The sequence below is a fragment of the Platalea leucorodia genome (assembly GCF_965183815.1).
Source record: "Platalea leucorodia genome assembly, chromosome: 2".
Lineage (NCBI taxonomy): Eukaryota > Metazoa > Chordata > Aves > Pelecaniformes > Threskiornithidae > Platalea > Platalea leucorodia.
Window position 1 is genome coordinate 65,981,941 of NC_138824.1, and position 24,298 is coordinate 66,006,238.

Genomic DNA, 24,298 nt, shown 5'->3' on the forward strand with positions numbered 1-24,298 from the left:
ATGCTCTTTACCTCGCCGCTATCTTAAGTAAATATTTCCCCAAGAATGTTGTCAGCTCTCTAGTCTGATGCCATTAATTGATTTCCATTAAATCAGAGGACTGCTTGTGTTCTGGATAACACGCTGCCTGCAGACTAGCCCCTCAAACCCCTATCCTTACTCATGAAATATAACGCGGATCAGCTCAGCGCCTCTTCCAGCGGATACAACTCGTGCAGGCCACATGGGTCCTGCAGTAAAGACGGAGAAAAACAGTGTAGAGTGTTTCTTGCTGGTTAATTAGTGTCTCCAAGTAAATTCAGCCAGCAGTGGAGAGTCTCAATTGGTAATGGAAAAATGGGAAAGGACAGATGTCAGTGGTTCGATCATACTCCAAGGCACTGAAAGGCCGTATCTCGACTGCCGATTCAAGACAAATATCACGTCGCTGCTCTCTGCATGCGGGGCTATGTGGCCAAGTTAGTGCCAGTCATACAGATGCAGGGTCCCGGCATTTATGTTTCTCAAGAAAAAGATACAAAATGAAGGCCTGGGGTAGCAGCCCGCGCAATCGGCGTAGCCTTTGCACAGGTCAGGAGAGCGCGCCTCAAAACCAAGCTCCCCGCTTGTGTGAAAAGGGCACATTGCAGGATTTGCCTGTGCCCTTCCACTCAGCTCCCTGGGCTGTCGTGGATCTTTTTCTGTTTCCATGACTCGCCAGCTCCTCCTCTGGCTCCAAGCATTTGAAGCTGAGCTCTTTGGCCAAACAGTCCTTGCTGAAATGTCAATACACTACCAGGACGCTGGCTCGCAGGGTTCATCATGGTTTCCAGGCAGTGCATGGCTTCGTTTCTCTGCTTTCTGCTACTGATTCCGCTTTCTCTGGATGCAGGTATGTCGTAGGATATGGCTGTAATTATGTTTACCAGCAATGGACCTCTCTCCTGTTACTCAGACGTAATTTTCATTGCAAGTTTTGAGCACTGTTGCGTGTTTGTCCTGCCTCTGGTTGTGCCTGTGAGTTGTTCTAAGGCTCTTGTTTGCTTTCAGTGATGGCATCCACGCGCTTATTTTGCCAACTAAGGAAAAGCACCTCTAGGCTGCTCGGTGAATCTATGATCTCCCTGCCCAGACAGCAGGCAAGGCATCAGCTGTCTGCCCACCACGTGAAAAAGGAACGTGGATTTATTGTTATTTCATATTGAACTGTGGTATTTTTCAAAGCAAAGAATCAATAGTCTGTCATTCAGCTGATGAGAAGTTAAAGGGGTGAGGATCCACCTTGTTTCGGCAGCAGCAGAGGGCAGCGAGGCGGTAGCTCTTCGGTGGCTCCAGTGCGTGTCTGAAAATCAGCTCCCAAATTAATAAAGCAGACCCAGTGCTTTCAGATTCCCAGTTAGGCATCGACTGGGTCTCCCACACTGCAGTGAACCAAGCTGGAAAAATACGTAGCAAAGTCACAAGCGTTCCAATGTACGTAAGTGGAGAACGCCGAAATTAAAGCGGGAGGATGTGCCCAGGCACGCTCCTCTGTCAGAGTCTGTGGCTGCGCACTGATACGTGTGCCATGTATCTGCAGTGTCAGGTTAATTAAAAGCCTTTAAAGGAAGCCACATTAAATGCACACAGCCTGACTCCGGAATCATGGCAGAAAGACCCAGCTGACGTTCCTACAATGGGCACATGTTTAAGAAGCACCCTGGGATAAATTCAATGCACGCCACGCTATTTTATTCCTTCAAGTAACTTTGAAATATAGGGAGAATTACCGCTATTTTGCATGTAATTAAGCAAATGTTCTGATTAGACACAAATGTTTAAAGACACCTCACCCGACTGGAATAAACCCTCTCAGGATTCACGTTTGTGTGTATGTCGGTGAGGACACACGTGAGTCTTGTCCTTCGGCAAGCACCTCAGGGCCCTTCCAGCAGCGAGGAGGTAACCCCTGCCCTCTCAGGTGTCACGCAGCGGACAATGTCCTGTGGGAAAGGCAGGCGATACACAATGTCCTGGACAGGCGATATACATCAGCCTCAATCCCCAAACATGCCCACAAGCCCAGGTGAAATAGTTAAGAGCGCTGAAATGTAAGTTGTTGCCATGAAGCTCCAGAATCCCCTACGGACATGGAGGAGAAAAAAATGCAAAATTAATTATTTTGAGGCTTGCTCTGTGTAGTACATGGAGCAAAAGTACACCACAGCACTGGGACTTCTTTTTCATTATCCTGAATTATACCAGGAGGGCATAGTTGTGTGACGTGCTTGTCTCCTGAAGCTGAGGAGCAGATCAGCGTGGTGACAACGCTATCGACTCTTTCAGTGCATACCTCTGTCAGCTGGAAGTCGATGTAGCTCTACGATGCGAGCTCTGCTCACGTCTGCTATTGAACCTGCGTACCCAGTGCCTTCCCAAAGCGCGGCAGAGACACACAGGGAGAAGACCCATGTCGCTGTGGTCTGTGGTGCCGGCAGCAGCTAGGAGCCATCCACAATGCAAGGAGCATTGTCCAGCCTTCCTATGTACCTTAACGTAGCCTTTTTTACAGAAGAAAACTAAAGATAAATATATTAAAGCAGTAGTTCTAAAATTGTGGTCTACCAGTGGCAGGGGAAATCCCTTCTGCAGGGCCAAAGGGTGAAGAGGTGTGAGATAACACAGGTGAGGAGGGGGGCACTGGGGAGTGAGGGGTGACTGTGGTCCACCTGTCACCGAGTGCCTTACTGTAGCGCGGACAGGAACATGGGGTATCGCCACGTACGTCGGCGCTAGATGAAGCGACGCGTGCTTTTCAGCTGCTAGAATTGAAAAGAACTGTGCTGTGCCTGTTGAGACCTACGATACGACGTGCGACGGCACGTTGGGAGTCGCTGACGTCCAACACTGGCGTAACACGCCGTCTTCTCTTAAGCTCTGGGCTCTGAAAAATTCATGTGCTGCCACTTTACCCAGCGGGCAGGCCAGAGAAAGGAGGCTCTTTCCCATTTGCCCCTTTCTTTTCTAACGCGCCTCAGAAAAAGCCCGGGAAGCAGAAAAGCTTCCAGGGGAAACTGTCCCCCCTCATCCTCTGTCTGGCGAGCGCAGCCCTGCGACCGACAGAACATGCCGCTGTTTTTCAGTCTTTCTAAAGCAGGAAGAGGCAAGCAGCGTTTTGCAAAGGCAAAGACGAGCCAACAGCTTCTTCGAAGAGATAAAACTGGGGTCACTAGAGCGAGAATGCATGGAGGAAAAGTGTTCCTTCGAGGAAGCAAGAGAGATTTACCATGACGATGAAAGGACAGTAAGTAACACGGGGCTGGGTGAGCGCTCACTGTCAGATGGGCTCCCCCTACTCAAGGGGGTGCTTTTGACACTTTAAACCACGAGAGCAAAAAAAGCACTTTGTGTCCTGCTGTTTCCATCTTTCTCTTATATTTACAGGGGGACGCGCAGCAGGAGTAAGTTGCAGGGGGGCATACTGCATGGGCCAGCCCAGGCAGTACCGATCTGGGGGGTGGTGGGAAAGGGGATGCTCTCTAAGTCATCTCCCCGGCCCCCCAGTAACTCCTGGCCTGGCAATACCTTAAATTATTGTATTCTGCAACACCCGTTTCAGTCAATCCCACCTCAGCTTTACGGAGGTTATCGATGGATAACCTATTTGCGCGTGTTACACAGTGCCCTTCTCTATTGGTGTATAAAAATAATGTAGAATGTAGGAAATAATGTAGAATATTTTATGGATACCAACTTTCATAAATTATAAAGGCAAAGGGGCGTGACTGTGGCTGCCTGTAACCCCTCTTGGACTACAAGGGCTGTAGGACTTAACCTGAGTTATTTTTTCTTTAATTAAATCTCACATCTTTTTCTTCCAGAAAGAATTCTGGGACATCTATTCCGGTACGATCGTTCGGGATGTTCCAGCAGCTGCGAAAACGCTCCTGGCTGCTGCAGCTCTTCGCGTGAGCCGGACTGACACTGAATGTTTTTACAGACCCTAACCAGTGTGACTCCAGCCCCTGTCAGAACGGCGGGAGTTGTGACGACCAGTTTCAGGATTACGTCTGCCGCTGTCCCGTCGAATATGAGGGCAAAAGCTGTGAAAAAGGTCAGCTCTGGCATACCTTAACAAAATAAAAATGTCATTATTCATTCAAATGCAAGGCATTGAGCTAAACAGTAGCAATCATTATCATTCTGCATCATTTAACGGTTGGACTCGATGATCTTAAGGGTCTTTTCCAACCTTGACGATTCTATGATTCTAGCGGTGACAGCTACTGCTCACACTGCCTGCGGTGCCGTGTGATGGATCTCACCAGCAGGCAGCCAGGCACTGCAAGGCACCAAGATAATTATTACCCCATGATGACTTTGTAAAAAAAAAATTGCCTTTTTTGCCTGGTCTGAGAGAAAAGGAGGAATTTTTTTTCCTACCCAAGTGCCGAAGTTACATTGACTTAGAAGGTCAGTGCAGTATGTGAATGAGAACTGCGCTGCATATGCATCGCACAAAGCCCGAGGGGAGAGATCCAGCGGCTAATGACGTCTTCCAGCTGACTTCAGTGGGCACGGCAAACGGAGTGTTACACTTATACCCGCAGAACACGCTGAGCCCAAACCAGGACTACGCGCTCGTCAAGTCTAACCAGGCAGTGGCAATGGTCATCCCACAGCATCCTTCCGCCAAATGGCAAAATTTATAATTTCTCAGTCATATATTATGATGGTTACCACACAATTACATCACCTCCAGACAGCTCAGATACTGTATAAATGCAGACTGATTTAATTTTAGGTGTGTGTTCCTTAGACATAAGACTTTTCCTCCCTAATCCCTGGAGATTCAGGTCTGCCTCACTTTTGCCAAACGGAAGGTGTGTTTCACGCAGTTGCTGTACAAAATCATAGAAAATTGCTTTGCTGCCTTGCTTCCCTGTCAACATTTCAAGTTGCAATTGACTCATGGTAAGCACCAAACTCCACATTTGGAAACCTAAATACTCCTTCTCTGACTTTAGCTGTGGCTGACAAACTGAAGTGCATTTACGACAATGGTGGCTGTGAACAGTACTGTGCTGACGAGCCGTCTGGAAAACGCGTGTGCTTCTGTGCGGACGACTATGCTTTAGCAAGTGATGGCGTGTCCTGCGTTCCCCAAGGTAAGATACTACTAGCCTGATGCTAAGTCTAAGCCAGCCCTGGAAGAAAAGTTTTCACGTACAATCAGGAGGCGCAAGGTAAAACCCTCAGCTCCCAGCTCCCCACCTCTCCTTCAAGGGCAGAGTCCAGAGCAGTAGGTTTGGGGTTCTGGTGGAAGTTAGACACCCCAGAAAAGCAGCTGGGGAAGAGTGCGCACCAAGCAGGGAGCCTTTTGGACCCCTCCTTCCTGGCCCCAGAGGTAAAGTATTTTGGGAAAATACGGTAGGAAAAGAGGTAAAATATTTTGGGAAAATATTTTTGGAGCAGCATTGTTTTACTGTTGGATCTCCAATCTGAATTTGTGACTATGGATTTTATTAACATATTTATTTCAGCACAAGAGTCAAGAAAGGAAGAAACCTATTAAAACCAAAGAAAATAATCTTTTTTTTCCTCTTTTTTTTTTCCCCTATTTGGTAGGACGAATACACTTTTGGTGTACACTACCAAGACACTACAGCTAGATATTTCTCTTACTCATCTGCGGCTAAATATTTCTCTTACTCATCTAACAAGATAAATTTCAACTGGAACTAGGATAGCACAAGTTAATTATTTTTCCAATACATAAGCTGGCACCTGACTCTCTTGCAGATGCCTACTTCCATTACTTTATTAGAGGGGAAAAAGAGACCCCTGGGGATATGAAAATAATGGACAGAGCTGCAGGGAGCATGCGAAGTAATTCTGAGGGGTGATGCCCCCCTACACACACCTCAATGGAGCACTCATGCAGAGAACTGATAATGACAACCTAGCTCTCAACAACAGCAATTTCATTAGAAAACAATGTCTAGTTAATGTGTTTATCCCTTATTAGCAGATTCCGCAATATCACGTGATGGGGAAGTTGCTTTTGTTACAAGCTGAGGACAACAAATTCAATGTCCCCCACAGGCTTTACAGCGTGTCTTCCCCTGCGAGGAAGATGTATTTGTTGCTGCTTGCTTCTTGGGGACCAAAATACCCATAGCACTGACCGTGTGTTGCAAAGAGACAAAACTGTGTAACTGCCAGACTGCCAGTCCCTTCACCGTCCTTCCGGCACCTCTCACAATGTCCCTTTCCAACGCCCAAGCTTGCGTTGCCCTGCATACAGGGTGAGAGGGTATGGGTTTGTGTTACGTCTGTCCTGACCTTCCACCAGCTGCCACCCAAGAGCCGGCCCTGTTCCTCCATACCTTGCCTGTTCCTGTAAAAGCTTGATGCTGTCTTTGCATCAGGTGATGTAATGGGCACGTTCAGGCTATTACAAATCCGTGGGGATGTCGGATTCAGCTCAGCGCAGACTACAGGGCCCTGGCTCCCGAACTGATAGAGGGTGAGCACTCGTCCTCACAGCGTTACTGCAGAGCGACAGCTGGATGTAAGGGACGGTGGGTTCAGTTACAGCACAGCCACATGGCACACAAAAAACCCCAAAGGTAGACCGTCTTCTTCTTGAAAGCAAAACTCTGCTGGGTGAAGGATGTACTGAAAACACCAAGGCTTCCTCTGCACTGCAGCTCAGCCGCAGGTTCAGTCCTCAAGATTTGATACTCTTATTGCCAATCTTCACATGCTTGCTTAGGCTGAAAAAGGACCTTAGGCTGAGATGTGCAGTCCGGCAGAATCAAGGATGCTCTGGCCCCAAGCAAACTAGGCACAGTCTGCCACGAGGCACACCAGAAGACATAGCGTCTGCCCTTAGGAGCTCTTCGGGCCCACCCGAACAAGGCATAGCAAGCTCCACGGCCCACGCTTAAGCCTGCGTCTCACCGTGCCCTGGATGCTGTGCACTTAGCACAGCCGAGTTAAAGTCAGCAGGGTCGCTGAAAATAGGTAGACTACAAAGCTTGACAGAGTCACTTCTGCTCTCCAGCCTGCAGCCTACCTCATTGTGTTGACATGTATCTTAAGCAGGTATATTGTTTGCAAACTCCTGTGGTAGGTGAATATATGTCATTGATACTGTATGGGCCTGCACTCTATTTGTAAAAGCATTTCTGGCTGTTTCCAAACAAAAAGACTGCTGAGCTGCTTTAAATTACTTTTGAGAACCCATGCTCCCAGACCAGAGACCAGTTTTTCAGCTAACTTCACTGAAGACCTTATACATTTTGCTGTGAATTCAGTGCTATAACATCACACTTCCTGCCCTTTGGGGCTTTTTTTTTTTCTTTCTTTTTCAGTGAAATACCCATGTGGAAAAATACCAGTGCTGGCAAAAAAAAATGCAACTGCACGGGGGAGAATAGTAGGTGGTTTAATCTGTCCTCCAGGTGAATGTCCATGGCAAGTGAGTCTTCAGAAATCTTTCATTGCCTTTTTTTTTTTTTTACCCTTACAAACCCACTATCTTAAATTCATTATTTTAAATCTATTATGTTAAAAATCCATAAAAAGTGCCGGGTCTGGACAACCAAATTCCTTCTTCATCTGTAGCCAGCAGATCCACCTGTTTCAATCATGCACCTTAGCCTTGTTTTGGAGTGCCTGCTTTCATAGGGGTGGAGTGGTAATACAGCTTCCTCTGTCTCCTGACCCCTTAGTTCTTAACCTTACTGCCAGCAAGAACTTTAGCTGCAGCTTGCAGGGATATGGTCTTGGCCATAATAGGCAGGGTCCATACTACAAGATAGAGAAAATGTCAATGGAAAGACTCCGCCCTCCTAAATTCTGCAGACAATCAATCAATCAATCAATCAGCATCGTATTCTCAAACACAGTTGCATAAAGTGACAGAAAGAAGCAATACAAAACCTGACAACTGAGATTCAGGTCAAGTGCACATTTGATGCAAGACATATAAACTTGTTTTATCTTGGCAGGCTCTTATAATACAGAATAAGAAAGAAAAGTGTGGCGGTACCCTGCTTTCCCCAGAGTGGGTGGTCACTGCAGCTCACTGTTTGGAGTACACTCGTCCTGAACAGCTTCGGGTGAGACTGGGTATGTATCTTCCCCTCCTCACGTTGTCAGGCTGCGGTTGCGGTGGCAGCTTTTCATCCTGACAAACCAGAGTAAAAGACAACATGTGCAGGCTTTGGTAGTATAAGGGAATTGTCCTTAAGAGGTGTCAGACTAGAAACCCCCTACCTCCTCATACTTCTGAGGAAACAAGGAGCTGCCTGACACGGCCTGCGATTAATAACTTTTCCAGGTGAACACGCAATAAATCACGATGAGAAAACTGAGCAAGAAAGTGGAGTTGCCAGGATAATCACTCATGAAGGATACACGAATGGACAAGTCAATAACGATATTGCCCTCCTGAGGCTGGAAACACCTGTGAATCTCACAGATTACGTGGTGCCAATATGTTTGCCTGAAAAACGTTTTGCAGTGTATGAACTCTCCTCCATCAAGTTCTCCACAGTGAGCGGGTGGGGACGCCTACTAGATGGAGGTGCCACCTCTTCTGTTCTGATGAAAGTTGATTTGCCACGTGTAAAGACACAAGAATGTGAAAAGGAGACCGATTTAAATATTACAGAGAATATGTTCTGTGCAGGAGACCTGACCGGCGTTAAGGACTCCTGCAAGGGAGACAGTGGTGGACCTCATGCTACAAAGTACAAGAACACCTGGTTTCTGACTGGGATTGTCAGCTGGGGAAAGGGCTGTGCTGTTAAAGGCAGCTATGGGGTTTACACACGGGTATCCAAATACATCGACTGGTTGAAGAAGCACATGGATTAATCATGTTGAACCAGAGCATTTCCAGATTGTGTTGCTGCCCCTCAGTCCCTCTGTGGCATTTTCCTATTGAAGCATTCCTTAGATAGGTGATACATGTGATTCCCACACCACTATTAATGATTTGAAACGAGCCTAATGCCTACTTGAATATATAAAATAACTTTCCCTATCGGTATTGTCTGTAAACTTGCGTGTCTTGTCAAGCAGGCACAGACTGGCGATAATGAATCGGACTGAGAGTCCCTCTCATTCTGCATCCATTTTCTGCTAAGGGACAGAGCTAGATGCTGAGCGAAAGACTGTCAGCAACATGTCAAGCACACCATGGTCCTTCCTCCGGCTACCCTCTCAACTTCTGGTAATCAGTGATGTACAGACTTCCTGAGCCAGAAGTTGCATTAGGTTGAACAGTCATGAATGAACCTGTTGTCCACAAATGTGTGCAATCTCTTTGGAACACATCTATGCTTCTGGCTTTCACAACTTCCTATGCTCATGGGTTCTGTAATGTAATGATGCAATAGCAGAAGAAATAAGAAAAAATGTTTCTTTTAGCTTATGTTAAAATAGCTTTCTCCAACAGTTGCAGTGGCAAGAGGCAGATTTGAGGGGGAGGAACTGTAGAGAGTCTCCAGGACAAGAAAGCTGGGAAAAGGTTAATTCCACATTTACAGGTCTGCTATGAAAGCTTGATTTTAGTCTTCTTGCACCAAGCATTATTGCAGTAAGGCTACTAAATGTAATATTTAACCCTATATTTATGAGTGGTGAAGAATACCACTGATTTAATCTTATCTTTGCCTCGGTATTATGCTTGTTGATACAGAAGAGGGCAAATCAAAGGGAATGTTTGTTTAATTTGCTGTCCAGTATAATCTAAATTGTACTCTCTGTCCCGAGATCTAAAACCGGAATAGGATAATTGTCTGACTGTCCGCAAAACACTGGCCAAAGACCATTCTCTAAAGCCTTAACGCATAAATGGTAGAGCCTGGAGAGCTCTGAAAACACCATCAACTATACCATTAAAAAATGTACCTTCTAATCTAAGCATGAGAACAGTGAGATGGTGAGGGAAATAAAACTGACCAGGAGATTAGAAAATAGTTTATCTATCTCATCAAAACTTAAACTTTGGATTAATTCAAAACATGCTGAATATCAGCTCAATCACAAAAGCTTATCAGCAAGTGGGACACTTACAATTGACCACACTCAGGGGAAAACATTGACGTTATATGGTACATATACCATGCAATACTGAACATCCTATAACCTGCTTCCCGACAATAAGAATGGTATACTAGTCATTTAAGTAGTGAACTGACTTGGGAAAAGAAGCAAATTCCAGAGACCTGAGAAACAAGAGGTCTTACAGTATGAAAACATACCCCAGAGGTTCTCATGACTCCTAAAAGGAAAGCATATAAGCCAGCACAATCTATTCCCAGGGCGGACGGCGCCCAGGAGCAGCGACCAGCGAATAAAACCTCATTTTCATTGCGATGAGGCGCTCAGCATTGCAAAATCATCCCTCCAGACACCCTCAAGCTACAACAGCTTTGGGTTTTCCACGCTCCATAGGATGATTTCTTCTCTGTAACATTCCAGTGTAAATATTGACATTTATGAACAAATCATAATCTTGCAGAAAAGGGGTAAAATGCTGAAAGAAAACAACCGGTACTAGTGGCCGCACAGAGTGACTTTTTTCAGAACAAAGCTGGGGTTTAGGCCTATTTTTAACGTAACAGCCTGTTTAAACAAGGGGAGAAGATGGAGGAGACCCGACGGCAGGCTCTGGAAGCCCCCAAGACCTGGCCTCCGCAGCGCAGAGACCTCACCGGGCCCAACCCAGGGGAACCCCCCAAAAAAGGGGAGATGGAGGCCAGCTCGGGGCAGGCGCCAGGCCAAGGTCACCGGGCCCTGGGTGTCGAAAGCGGGGAGCCAGCAGGTTACGGTGCCGGGATGTGGGAAAGGGAGCTGCCAAGGGCGGCGGGTGTTTTGGGGCGGGAACCCGGCTTCGCCCCGGCTGGGCCTCACACCTGCCAGCGCCGGGCCGGGCCGGCGCCTGCTTATTACAGTGACGATTCACTTCCCCTCCCCCGCAAGTAACAGGTACAATTAAAAAAAAAAAAAAAAGGAAAAAAAAAAAAAAAAAAAAGCCGGCTTCCTTGGGTTTAAAAAAAAAAAGAGAGAGAGAAGAAGAGCCTCATCATCGGGCTGCCCCCGGCTGAGAGATCCCGCGGCGGCTTTCCCCCTTCCCCGCCGCTTCCGCTATTTCTGGGCAGGGTGAAGCAACGCCGCTTCAGTCTCTGCCCGCCCTGGGGGGTGAAGGCTTCGGCTCCCGTCCCGTCCGTCCGTCTGTCCGTCCCGTCCCGCCGTACGGCGGCGGCGCGGCCCCGCAGGGCCGGCAGCAGCGGGGGGCTCCGCGCCACCATGGCCGGGCGCCTGCTGCTCCTCCTGCTCTGCGCGGTGCTGGCGGGCGAGCTCCGGGCTGAAGGAGGCGGTAAGGCGGCACCTTTTCCTTTTTTTTTTTTTTTTTTTTTGGGGGGGGTCCCCCTCCTCACAGCCTTCGGGGGCTGCCGGGGGAACGCGGGAGGCGGTGCGGGCCGGGGGTGGCAGCCCTCGGTGCCCGAGGGGGACAGCCCTCCGCTCCCCGCCCAGCGAGGGGGCCCTGCCGGCCCCTGCCCCCGCCGGCAGCCGCGGCCCTTCGGGAGCGGCGGGGGCCGGCAGCGGGCGCCCCGGGGCTCGTCTGCCCCGGGGGGGGCTCGGTTTGCCAGCGGGCAGGGAGCTCGTCTGCACCTGTGCCGCGCCCCGCCGAAAGGCGGGCGAGCTCCCTCTCGGGGGCAGGGAGCTGCCGGCGGGCACCTCGGGGTGCTTGAGCCCCAGGGGCGCCGTGTCCCGCTGCCGCCTCGCCTGGGCTTTCTGCTGCGCCTTCCCGTTCCCCCCCCCCGCCATGAAATGGGGTTGCTGGCCCTCCCCGTGGTGCTCCTGCCCGGGAGGGGAAGGCTGGACGGGGCTCGGTTGGGTGCACTTGGCCGTGGAGGGGCTGGGGTGCAGAGGGGGAGCACGTCCCCTCCCGCTGTTTGTGCCGCTAGGGTCAACACCAAAGTCCAGAGCAGCATCGGCCAGTGGCTTTTCAAAAGTCGTTAACTCTTCCCTCGTTGAGTCAGCCTGCTTAGGCTTTAAAATCAGGTCCTCTGTGCGTTTCTGGAACGTCCTACTTCAGTTGACCAACGTCTGTTGCTCCTTGATGTCTCCGGAGAAGGGAGCATGATGGAAAGCTTGGGAAAGAGAACGACCAGCCTCCGAAGACTAAGCGGCTAGTTCAAGTTTACAAAAACATCCTCTTACACGGGTGATGTGGAGGCAAAGGAATATAGAGGCGATAAGCCCACCGGCTGCGTCCTGTCACTTTCCTGTCGCTGCAGAGAGGGATTTCAGAGCAAATAGGATAGTGGGTGAATGAACTAACAGTTGCTGAGCTAGAAGTTACAAGCACTTTCTGTACGCCTTCCTTGCGAGGAGCCTTTCAGAATAAGCAGGGCTCTAGAGCTCTCGTGGGCTCTATGGGATCTATTAATGTAAATAGCACTGGCAGAATTTGGCTCCCTGTTGCTGATATACACCAATTTCAGTGAAAGCAGAGTAAGCCCCCACTGTGTTTGCTTAGAGGATATTAGAGTATATGATTACTATCAGCTGGTTTATTTATTGCCCAATTGAGCTGTATGAAGAACGCTCCAGAAGGTATGTGCAAGCTGCCCACTGAGTGTGAGCCGTTGGCCTTGAAGTCCCATCTTGTAGCACTGTCTTCCACACTCCAGTCTGTGATTGGAAAGTGTTTTTTCTCTTTAAATTCCAGGTTTTCAGAACATAATTAAATGCCAGCTTCCAGACTCTGCAAACTTTCCTAGAGTGTATGCTTTTTACAGGGTAACTGGCAATTTGTTTACTCCAGCGTTGTTTCCGTTTTACCTATCTGGTAATGTGTGCACAAGTCACTGGAGAGTAACGCTATTGGTCACACAGCCAAGTGGCTGAGCTGAGTTTAATGCCTCTGATCCTTCAGTTTAAATCAACAGCTACCTGCATCTTGGACTTGAAGGCAGCAGGTCTCATGCTTCTGTGACACCAAGCTTTTATAAAAGAAAACAACCCAGCAAACTGAGCTCAGGCTGTACTTTCCTGCTAAAGCTGACATTCGTTTAACTTCTGCTCTTCATTAAATCTTAACAATGCTCTACCTTAGCTCTACCTGCACACATATCAGTAAGGCAGGAACATCTCTACAGGCAATTGGCAAGTGTTGTTAAGAGGGAAGGAAGACCCCAGGGTTGCACAGTGGGATTTGGAGTGGTGAAAGACAGTAGAGCTCATACATGGGCTGGACTGTGAAACATCTTTTCCCACCTGTCAGTAGATACGTTACTGCATCTTGAGTTCGTGTGGCATTTAGTTTCTGCACCACGAGCCCCTGGAGCAGCTGGCGGTGTTGCCTGGTTGTCGGCTTGAAAACCAAATCAAGGAATGCAGTCTCCCTGGCCTTCAGGGAAAGTCATTCTGATTAAGGCTGGAGTCTTCAGCAGGAGCATAAGCCCTCAGTGGCAACCTGAGTGTTCTTATTTTCAAGACTAAAAACAGTAGGAGAGAATTTTTGGCACCTACAGCTTGTCCTGGAGTCAGTGATTCTCAGAGAGAGACTCAGAGGGGAGATCCCGAGATGTATCAGTCTGTGAGGACTGACCTCACAGGTGATGTTGCTGACGGGTAGAGTGGCGAGAAGGTCTGTTTTGGTTTTGTTTCCACTTCTCTTATTTCTAATGGCTCTTTACCACCACCAAATGTTACTTGCCACCTGTATCATTTTCTCTATTGTCTAGTATTCATCAAGAAAGAAAATGCCGACAAGTTCTTGGAAAGAACGAAGCGTGCTAACTCTTTTTTGGAGGAAATGAGGAAAGGGAATATAGAAAGAGAATGCAATGAGGAGCGCTGCTCAAAAGAAGAAGCAAGAGAAGCCTTTGAAGACCGGGAGAAAACTGTAAGGATGAACTAATATGAAACATAGATCTATATATTTCACATTTATGAAATAGTATTAAGGTCTTTTGAGCTGGGCATCAGAACTTACAAGTTGCTCTCAGTCATTTAACACAAAGAATAAATAGTGGTTTTGACTGTGGCTGGAATTGCTAAGGCATAAACATACAATAACAGTCTTAATTTAGGTCTTGCAAGGCCAGCCCATGTTAAAGCCTCCGTTCTTTTACCTGTTCTGATCTGTTTAATTGCCATTGTGAGGTATTTGACCTTTAAATGATTTGATACTACCCGTGTTAGAAATACGTCCACCCTATCTGGGTGGCATAGCTGAGTGTCATGACTATGTTCAAGAGTTCTTAGGTGGAGAGTCCACGGGAAGGCTGAGAAGGTAAATGCTGACATGGAACTTCATGGGAGAATTTTGCTGAACTTACCTCAAGCAGCTTTGCAGTGCTTATCACTTTGTAGCTCTCTTTTTCGGTGGCTGAATTGACAGAATGTATACCGTGGACAGTTCTCATATGCTGTAATGTTAAATTGCCCACATGGAATGAAGTTTGTATATGTGACCCTTGTGTCACCTTCCCTACTCTGATGGCTGCTTAACTTTAGACGGAAATGCCATCTGTTCCCAAGCTCAAGGGAGAGTTAAAGAGATGGGGCAACTATGGGGACTGGGGTGAGTAGAAAAGGTGATATTTGAAAACTTGAAGTGGCTTGGTGGTGGAGGGGAATTGGGAACATTGGCTGTAGCTATGTGGCTGTTAAGAACAGCCCTGAAACTGGAGTTAAGGCCAGACTGATTTCACTTTAGCATTACTTGATGGCCAGAATGTTCTTGGAGTGGCCCTGAGATGGCCTGGGTGGGGAGTCATGGGTGCATCACCACGGTACTTCAGAGCGTAAAGGTTGGCTGATCTATAGCAGAACCAGCACAGCCTGTTCTGCCTGGTGACCAGCTGTCATTGAAAAGGACTGTCTTGGACAGACAGCATGCCTGGAGTCCTCAGCGCAGAGGGAAAGAAGAACACAAATAGGACAAAGTATTTTTAAATCTCAGGATTTCTGAGGTCCTGATTGATGGGGCTACGGGGCAGGGGGGATGGGGACTGAGAATTTGGCATTACAGGAATGTAAATAAATTCAGTCAAAATGGATGGAAAGATACACTTTTGCAAGAAATCAAGTGCCTTATGCTGAGTCAGTCACATTAGGAAATCTTTAAGCAGTTTTAGATATTTCTGAAAAATGCATGAGACTTGTTTCTGTAGACCTGGGCACTATGATGGATCATATGGTTTTAATTTATTAAATGGTAATAGCAGGCTGCAAGGCACTGTATGTGCTTGTAACTTAAATATTTATTTTAAAAATTGTTAGCTGCAAGTATCCTCTGTATGAAAGCTCTAATATTCTTCTGAAGAATTCAGTAATTCTCATGTAACTCTTTTTGTCTCCTTTTATTCCCCTTTTCCCACACCTACCTGTAGGAGGAATTCTGGAACATCTATGTAGGTAAGAAACACTCCGCATTTGTTTAGAGAATTAAGCTTCCTTATTGCAAGGTTAAAAAGGATGCACCTCTTAAGTAACCACTTCCTGCTCCCTCGCTTCCTCCCTTTTCACTGTGGGACACCCTCACTTTGTGTTTCCTTTGAAGAAGGAATCTGATTTACTGCCTTGCTGTTGCTTGAACCCAGTCGCTTCATTTGAAGGCAAGGTTCAGCTGCCTCCAATTGCTGGGATGATCTTTGTCCCCTCAGAAAAAGAATAGTGCCCTTTGCACGCAGAGGACCGTGAGAGGCAGAAACTGGGTGTATGACTCTGCTGGTCAGTTGTCCTCCAGAGGGGCAGCCCTGAATGGGGGAATTCAAGATGCAGAGGGTCATAGGTGAGGATGGCACTTAAATGCCATAGCCAACTGTATCGCACAGTCGCTTGCCAGTTTCATGTCACCTTCCATGCCAGAGTCTTGTTGATTCCTGTATTGTAGGGCGTTTTGTGGGATATGTTTTCTGCAGAACTGTTTGGCATTCAAGGAAGACATGCCAGTAGATTAGCAGATACTACCCATCAGTCTTTTCTGTTTTTTTCTGAAGATCTGAGTTGTATTTATTAGGGTTCTAGTGTTTGTAATCACTATGCAGGGACAGATTTCTAATGTATTAGTGTTCGTTAACGTGTTCTCCTGAAAGCATGTGTCTAGCTTGCGTGTTAGAAACAGTACCTCAAAAATGTTGACCAAAGACAGCTCAGCTTTGTCTTTTGGAGTCTGCAGAAAATTGAAGACAGTTGCCACGAAGAAGATGCAGGCTTTCACAATCCTCTAAGCAGGGGATGATCTCTGCAACCTACAGGCTGAAATTTCAAGCAAAGCCTGCGTCAGTGTTGCAGTGAACAGGAGTGGAAAATTTGAAACCATTTTCTCATGAGAATACAAGCAGCGGAACATCAGTGCCAGTGCTCTTAGCAGAAATGCCAATTTCATACATTTTAAACCACAGTCCACGCATGCTTTATTGGTGTTCAGAAGTATTGAAAAACACAGCTACCCTCAGCCAAGTTACTAGAACAATTCATTCTTGCTTCCTTTTTTAGTAGGGGATTCTGCAATGCTTTTGTGCAATATAGATATAGAACTCATTACCACAGCGGCAACTACAGTGTAGGAAAAAACTAAAGAAGCAGGGTTTCTAACAGTAGGATGGCTGCTTAGCTAAGACCACTACAGAACAGAGTGCTCTGGCACTGCAGAGGAGGCAGAAACCAGGAGCTGTGCTGCAGGCCTCGAGTCTGTCTTTCTTTTGGTAAAAGGTGGTCTTGCCTTCCCTCTGTTGAGGATGGGCATCAGTCTTCAGTGCCTCTGTGGTGGACCACACAGACGCAGGATTTGGAGCGCTGTTGGTTTTGGCCAGTGCGGGTACAGAAGGGGTGTTGGGGCATGGGGGCAGTACATAAAGCCCGGCAGATGTTCCCTGTGACGGGTAAGGCTGCAGCAGATGAGGTCACAGGCCAGAGCCGCCATGCAGGTGGCAAGCTGCATCCTTAGGATGAGCAGCTTCTTGCATCTTGTCTTCTCTGTGGGCGTTGCCGTTCTTCCAGCTGCTCCAAATAGGGGCAGAACAGGTAGTAAACACAGAAATTTGAAGAGTGTGTATCTAAAGCAACAAGTTATTATTAAGCAAGTGCCACTTCTCCGGATATCCTGCTTTTCTTATCGACCAGTGCAGAAGAGCCCAGCAAGGTCATGTGGTGGGGGAATGCATTTGTTACAGCAGGTTCCTAGGTGGGAGAGACCGTGGCCATGAGCATCAGTGCAGGAGCGAGATACTTTTGCGGGGGTGGGAGAAAGGGCTGCTACGTGGAACACGTCTCCAAACGCAGTGCAGCCTCACCGTCCTACGTGTAGCTGAGTTTATGAGGTACATGTGGTTGGGGCCCTGGAGTCAGGTCAGCCAGTTTTGCCCAGGTCACGGAAAGAAAGAAAGGCTGCAGAACTACCTTTCAAATGTGGGAGATCCCAGCATAGATGTGGGGAGCGTGAAGTAAGAGCTAATTTTTTGAAGCTCAAGCTCATACCTCAGTGGATACAATGGGACAATTTTGGTACTGTAAACAGCACAAAGCAGGAATTTGGCCTGCACAGATGGATTTAGCAGGGCTTTTAAAGCATTTTTTTTGCGGTTTTTTTAATCTTCTGATTAATATGCTGGTGTCTGTTCCTTTAAATGAACAGCACTGCAGGCATAAGGCATGCACAAGGGATGAGATGACCTTTAAAGAAATAAAAGTTGAGTTGTCATTATTATGTGGAAATTGTAGGGAAATGCAGGAGGCCAAAAGGTTCATAGCTTCAGACAGCAGTTGCAGTGTAGAAATGTCCTTTCTGCTTTTACAGCCTTCACTGTAAATGATGTATTTACTCTGACCATGAAGTATTACTTTATCTTCCTACAAAAAAAGGCTTGCGTATGTGCTGTCATACGGTAGCCACCAAAAACAGATTGCAAAACTGAGGATATGTATATGAATCATCGCTGATATGGAATGATTGCATTTATACTCCTTGTTCCATCTGGAATGTGGCAACTCACAGGGCATACTTTTTAAAAGGAAAGATGAAAGATTGCTTATTACACTAATACCCCTTCAGAGTTCACTGAAAATGCTTGCGCTCTTACAATAATTTGTTTTTTTGGTTTGTTTTTGTAGATGGGGACCAGTGCAGCTCAAATCCTTGTCACTATGGTGGACATTGTAAAGATGGAATTGGTTCTTACACTTGCTCATGCTTGGATGGTTATCAAGGCAAGAACTGTGAATTTGGTAGGTTTCTGCTTTAGAGAACTGTGGCAGTGAACTTCCCAGGGAGCTGAAACATAGAGAGTTAACTCTTTCTTAAGGAGCATTATTTGCCTCTTGGAAAAATGCATAGAATAGGATGGCAGTCAACAATGAGTTGGAGGACAGTGCCAGAAACACAAAGCCCTGGTCGCTCTACAGCTGGGTAGTGTTAGAATCCTAGAATTGTTTGGGTTGGAAAAGACCTTTAAAGGTCATCTAGTCCACCCTCCCTGCAATGAGCAGGGACATCTTCATCTAGATCAGGTTGCTCAGAGCCCTGTCCAACCGTGAATGCTCTGAAGTTAACTTACTCCAAAGAAAGCCCTCTTAATTATGATAGTGCCTCTTTACATGAGCTTGAATCCCCAAAACATGATGATACAACTAAGAAGCATAGGATTCTTGTAACTGATATCAAAGAGCCTTTACTCCAAGTACAGAAGTACAGCCTCCCTGCTCAGCTCACAGCAGTGAAGAACCAAAGAAAGCAGACTTCTGTAGACAATGCAGACTCCTCAGCCTTGCAAGGAATCATTTTTTGCATATAAATCCTTCCTGAGTCTCACTTCTGTGACATACAGCTACTACCCTAATGATGTCATTGGGGCATGTATCAGTAGCCCAGAAGTAAGAGTGGTGAACCCAGAGTAAACAGGTGTGAAAGTGAAGTTCAGACACAGGACTGAGGGCAGTGATGAGGAGTCGAGTTTTTTAAGGCAGGAGGGAGGAATTGTGTGTGGATTTACCAATATCTGACTTCTCTGATGGTGTTTTATCCGTTCTTCCACTGTCCTTTTGTCTCTGCGTTTTTAAGCTCGCCATGACGTGGCCACTGGGCCCACTTAGACTTGGCAAGCATGTTTCATGCGGTGCATGCGACTGCTTTGTTAGCCACTGGTGTTGTTACTAAGATGTGCTTCAGGTGTTTTACAGGTGGAGTGCTGTTTAAAGAGTGCGGTTTAATTTGGTAAACTTCAAGATCTCCTGTGAAGTCACTGTTTATTTACAGTTTTTCTCCAAACTTATCTCTCTTATAGTCATACCAAAGTACTGCAAAATAAACAATGGTGACTGCGAGCAGTTCTGCAGCATCAAAAAAAGCGTACAGAAGGATGTTTTGTGTTCTTGTGCAAAAGGGTATGTTCTAGCAGAGGATGGCAAACACTGTGTTTCATCAGGTATGAAGCCACGTAATAAACTAATAGCTCACCACTAATGGTGGTGAGACCTGTTTCACAGTTAAAGAATGTCTTTTGAACCATCAGTATTCTACATGACATAGATTTAACACTGAGGCCAACTGATTTGTATTTCCAAAGCCTTCCATGTGTGAGGTGATGTGATGGACTTATCAAAATCTGGCTGATTTGGAACCCTTTGCAGGGTGCCTCTCACAGCATTACCTGACTAAACTCTGCTGTTCACAGGAGAAAAGCGATTGGAGTTATATCTCATTTACTTAAAAACTTACACTCCATATAAAATAGCAGCTTGCCAAAACTTTTCTACTTTAGATTTCAGTTAACCTAATCAAATAGTAACTGATGACATTAAATAATTACGATTGATGCTATTTACATTTGTGCATTTTTGTTGAATTTCAAGAAAACTGGCGGGAGGGATAAGTCAACCATATACTGATGATGTTGATTTTTATATCCTTTGTAACTAATAAGAAATTGCTGTCATGAGCCATATTATTCCTAAAATAAAACACTTAGTTTCCTAATTAAGATGGTTTTAGTAAGAGCAACTGCATGAATATAGCAATGTAAACAATTGAAGATGATGTTTTAAATTTTACATACTTTGAAAACACTGTCCGGAGACTGAACCTATGGACAAGTTTTAGGATTACAAAATGATTTTCATTTTTCAAACCATCTGGTCTTCCTCCTTTGTTGCATCTGCCAGGGTTTTGCTAGTGTTCTGAAAACAGGACAGCTGCATTAACTGATGTATTGTGAGATGGTGTTGTCAAGGAGTTTCCTCTTGTGCTGGTGTTTCTGTCCTTCTCTAATTTTAACGTTCTTGTCTTTACAGTAAAGTATCCTTGTGGAAAAGTTTTTGTGAAAAGAAAAAAAAGGTCGGTTATTTTACCCGCCAATAATAGCAACGTAACTAGTGATCAAGATGTCCCTCCTACAAATGCAACAAGTTTGGAGGAGGACATTGTGACTACCACAGAAAGCCCAACCCCCCCTCCTCGCAATGAGACGAGTGGCAAGAATCAGTATGTCGATACCAGGATAGTAGGTGGTGATGAGTGTCTTCTTGGTGAATGTCCATGGCAGGTAAGTCTGGTGTTTGTGCTCTGCGTGTAAGCGGAACGTGTTTCTGAGGGAAGGTGTGCGATTGTTCGTTTAATCTGGTTGCCTTCTGAATGTTACCCGTGGAGTACGCCGTTTGTAGCTGGAGGTAGCTGAGTTGCGTGACCCTAGGCACTTAGATGTGCTGTTCTGCAAACTGCAGCCATAAATTTCAAAATGAAAGGATTTGTGCAATTTTAGATGGTGCTGCTTAACCTGTCACCAGAGAGGGCGTTTGAGTCATGCCGGCCTACCAGTGTCATTTTTGCAGTTTATATTCCCGTTCTGCCTGATAGCGGTCCATTTAGGTAGTATACCTGAGAGCATGTCAGATAAAGCATGCATTTGCCTCACAAGTACGCTGTCATATCTAAGTTTTCCTCTTGAGTTTGGACCAGCCAAAATGAGTTTCCTGTATTCGGGACACTAAGGGGGGGTCAAACGGGAACAGAACTTGGACAGGAATTCTTTCGGGTAGTAAGCCCAAGGGATGGGGTGATTTGGGGGCTGTACTCTCCCTGCTCAGTCAGTGTCTTGTTACTAAAAGATGTTACTGAGCACTGTGCATGAGGTAACATGGAAACCAAACATCTACTTCACCTAAAAACAACTGAGACTCTGTAGCAGTACATGCCCATCCGTAGCATATGTGTGTGTGAATGCAATATTAGGAGAGACCTGCGGGGTAGTACGTGTTGCAGTAATAAGCATACATGTAGTGTGCAGAGAAATCAATTACCTGGTTATAGCTCATTGACGTTAAACTGTTCTTCTTAATTCTGCACTTAACTTTTTTCTTTCACAGGCTGTTCTGCTAAATGAGGAAGGGGAAGAGTTTTGTGGTGGAACTATTTTGAATGAAAATTTTATACTTACTGCAGCTCATTGCATGAACCAATCTAAAGAAATCAAAGTTGTTGTTGGTAAGTGATGATTTATTTTACTCCTGTGATGTTTGAGCATATGTTGCAGGCTAATCCTCTGTGCTCTAAATCTCATGTGAGATGTACTCATAATACTTTATTTTTTATGGTTTGTTACTTTGTTGTTGCTGTTTTGCTTTTTATAATTTCTCGTTATTGTGGGAGTCCTGCTTTGTAAGAACAGGGGCAGCTGATGTGGAAGGTGATAATGGTGCATCCCTTTCTTCTTTGCCAGCTAGTTGGAAGTGATTAAGAACAAATGTTCTAGAAGCATGGGCTAGCATTGTGTTCATCAGAGTAGTGCTTCTTCAGAAAGCTTATCATTCCTGGCACATCTGAAGCATACAGAGTTGTTTCTGCAGGAACACCCAGGAAAGCTATGACACATTGACTAGAGGAAGAAGAAACAAACTCAAATTATGACTGCTTCACTTCTGAGGCAAGATACTAGATCAACACAACTTTATATTTGCCCTAATATAGCCTTGATCCAGACCAGTTTCTCTTCCCTGAGATAAGCCAGGCTCAAGCTCTTGTAAGAGCTTCCACCCAAAGTTGCATTAGTTTAGCTGAACCGGTTTATGGCTTTATGTAAACTGGTACAAAAATCTCCATAGACAAAAGCCCGGAACTGAAACTGATCCAGGTGCTGCTAATAAATATTGCAGTATATTTTTGCAGTTTACTTGTATGGTATAAAGGTTTAGGCAAAGTGTTAGCAATGGGTGTACTACTCTCCTCCTTTATCAAGGTTGTTCTTAATTTCTTATACTATCTCCATATCAATGACCCTTTTAATAATCTTGTACAGGTGAAGTGGACAGAGAAAAGAAAGAACACTCTGAAACGATGCATACCGTGGACAGAATACTTGTTCACTCTAAATACATTGCCGAGACTTACGATAATGACATAGCCTTAATAAAGCTGAAGGAACCTATAACGTTTTCTGAGTACGTTATCGCAGCATGCCTTCCCGAAGCAGACTTTGCTAATGAAGTTCTGATGAACCAAAGATCTGGGATGGTTAGTGGCTTTGGGCGTGAATTTGAAGGTGGACGGCTATCCAAAAAACTGAAAGTGCTTGAAGTCCCCTATGTTGATAGGAGCACTTGCAAGCAATCCACTAACTTTGCAATAACAGAAAACATGTTCTGTGCTGGATATGAAACAGAGCAAAAAGATGCTTGTCAAGGAGACAGTGGAGGCCCCCATGTAACCAAATATAAGGATACTTATTTTGTTACTGGAATTGTTAGCTGGGGAGAAGGATGCGCGAAGAAAGGCAAATATGGTGTCTATACCAAACTGTCCAGGTTCTTACGATGGGTAAAAATGGTCATGAGACAAAATTTGTAGTGGTGTGGCTCTTGATCCTTCTGTTAGCTAACAAGGTGCAGTTTCTGTAATGGAAACTTTATTCACATCTGCTAAACTTGGTTTGAGAGCTGATTGCTTAAAGTTATGGTGCTGCTTCTTTTTGTCTTATTCCTGGCTTTAAGCATGTATATGCAGACTGCTGATGTTATTTTGAATTTGTACAATGAGGGGCTTTCCCCAAACAAAATGGCTGCTCAGTGGGGCCTTTTGTTTGCTTGTTTGGCTATTTTTATATTGCCATTTTGGTTCCTGTCTGTTTGCCCAAGTGCTTCCACCAGAGGCTCCTGGACGTAATATGAGCCTCCACTAATCATGATGAAAGTGGGAAGGACAGGACTTCAGTTAATCCTCATATTGCAGCCAGCTGGCTCAGTAGGGAGTCTGTTATTACTAGAGCTGTTTAGCTTCTACCCTGGAGATGTATTTAGAAGATTAAGGGAGCAGGGAAGCTTGCTTGGTAAAAGCTGAGACACAAGTAAGTATTCAACATGTGATGCTAAATAACTGCATGTTCCACAAAATTGCCTGCTTAGGTCACAGCAGCTAATTAAAATGGGGTTTTGCTTTATATGGATTGTACTTCACTTTAGTTTAATTTGAACACTTCTGTTCTGCTCATCAGAAAAAGAATATATGCATGTTCACTGTTTTCTGTGTCATGTTCTGGATTGTGTATGGCTGCGGATCGGAAAGCTCCTTGCATGTGTACTTATTCTAGGTGTTTCTGTAAGGTGCAATACTGATGTACACCAGCATTTGAAATAAAACATTCTTTCTTTTTTGTTCTTTTTTTTTATTTATTTATTCCCTTCCATCAACTTACAAATATATGAAGACAAAATCTCATTTGAGAGTGAAAAAAGAGTGGATGTCTCTAAACAAATACGTGTGACAGATTTCACCTACCTTATGTCAAGGCTGATGAGGAGGTAGAGAATGGAGGGGGGTAATTAAAAGACTTTCCCTGGCCTAGAGGTTCATAAATGGCAAGTTAGATGCCAAGATACTAATTTTCTTAGAAAGAAGCAAACTCAACCAGTGATTTCCCACACATACGCTGTTCAGGTACTATGATATAATCTGTGCTGTAAGGTTTCCAGGCAGAAGCTCCACACTCTGATGTTTTTTTGTATGTGGAGTAGTGTTCCTCCATATATTATTGTTTAAACCTCCTCAGCTTCAGTCCTACTTACAGAAATCGTGGACAAATTTACAATGGAAGGGACAGATGAAAGTGATCTGGTCCAACCCCATGCTCAAAGCAGGGCTAACATCAAAGTTAGAGCAGGTTGTGCAGGGTCTGGTGCAGTCAAGTTTTGAAAAACTTCAGAGGCAGAGATTTTGTTAGCCTCTGGGCAACCTGTTGTTGTGCTTTAGCACTCTTATGGCTAAAATTTCTCATGTCCAATTGGAATTTTCCTTGTTGCAGCTTCTGACTGCTGCCTC

The 24,298-nt window shown here is 45.6% G+C and overlaps 2 protein-coding genes across 2 annotated transcripts; both read left to right on the forward strand.

The window, feature by feature from the left end:
- Positions 1–801: 801 nt before the first annotated feature.
- F7 (coagulation factor VII) lies at positions 802–8,847 on the forward strand (the record flags this gene model as incomplete). The annotated part of the gene is made up of 8 exons (XM_082337678.1): positions 802–871; positions 3,102–3,262; positions 3,840–3,864; positions 3,959–4,072; positions 4,986–5,126; positions 7,338–7,444; positions 7,977–8,097; positions 8,309–8,847. The coding sequence occupies 8 exons, from the start codon at positions 802–804 to the stop codon at positions 8,845–8,847; spliced, it is 1,278 nt and encodes a 425-aa protein (XP_082193804.1).
- Positions 8,848–11,163: 2,316 nt separating this feature from the next.
- Positions 11,164–23,545, forward strand: F10 (coagulation factor X). The gene is made up of 8 exons (XM_082337838.1): positions 11,164–11,356; positions 13,734–13,894; positions 15,387–15,411; positions 18,109–18,222; positions 19,278–19,418; positions 20,284–20,534; positions 21,355–21,472; positions 22,284–23,545. Exons 1-8 carry the CDS (start codon positions 11,287–11,289, stop codon positions 22,829–22,831), a joined length of 1,428 nt encoding a protein of 475 aa, XP_082193964.1. The 5' UTR covers positions 11,164–11,286; the 3' UTR covers positions 22,832–23,545.
- The last annotated feature ends 753 nt before the right edge of the window (positions 23,546–24,298 follow it).

Excerpts from the sequence above, each read along its gene's own strand:
- F10 (XM_082337838.1), top strand. The coding sequence starts at position 11,287 with ATGGCCGGGCGCCTGCTGCTCCTCCTGCTCTGCGCGGTGCTGGCGGGC. Across the intron at positions 11,357-13,733 it reads GCTCCGGGCTGAAGGAGGCG|TATTCATCAAGAAAGAAAAT; the intron begins GTAAGGCGGCAC and ends TCTATTGTCTAG. Across the intron at positions 21,473-22,283 it reads AGAAATCAAAGTTGTTGTTG|GTGAAGTGGACAGAGAAAAG; the intron begins GTAAGTGATGAT and ends AATCTTGTACAG.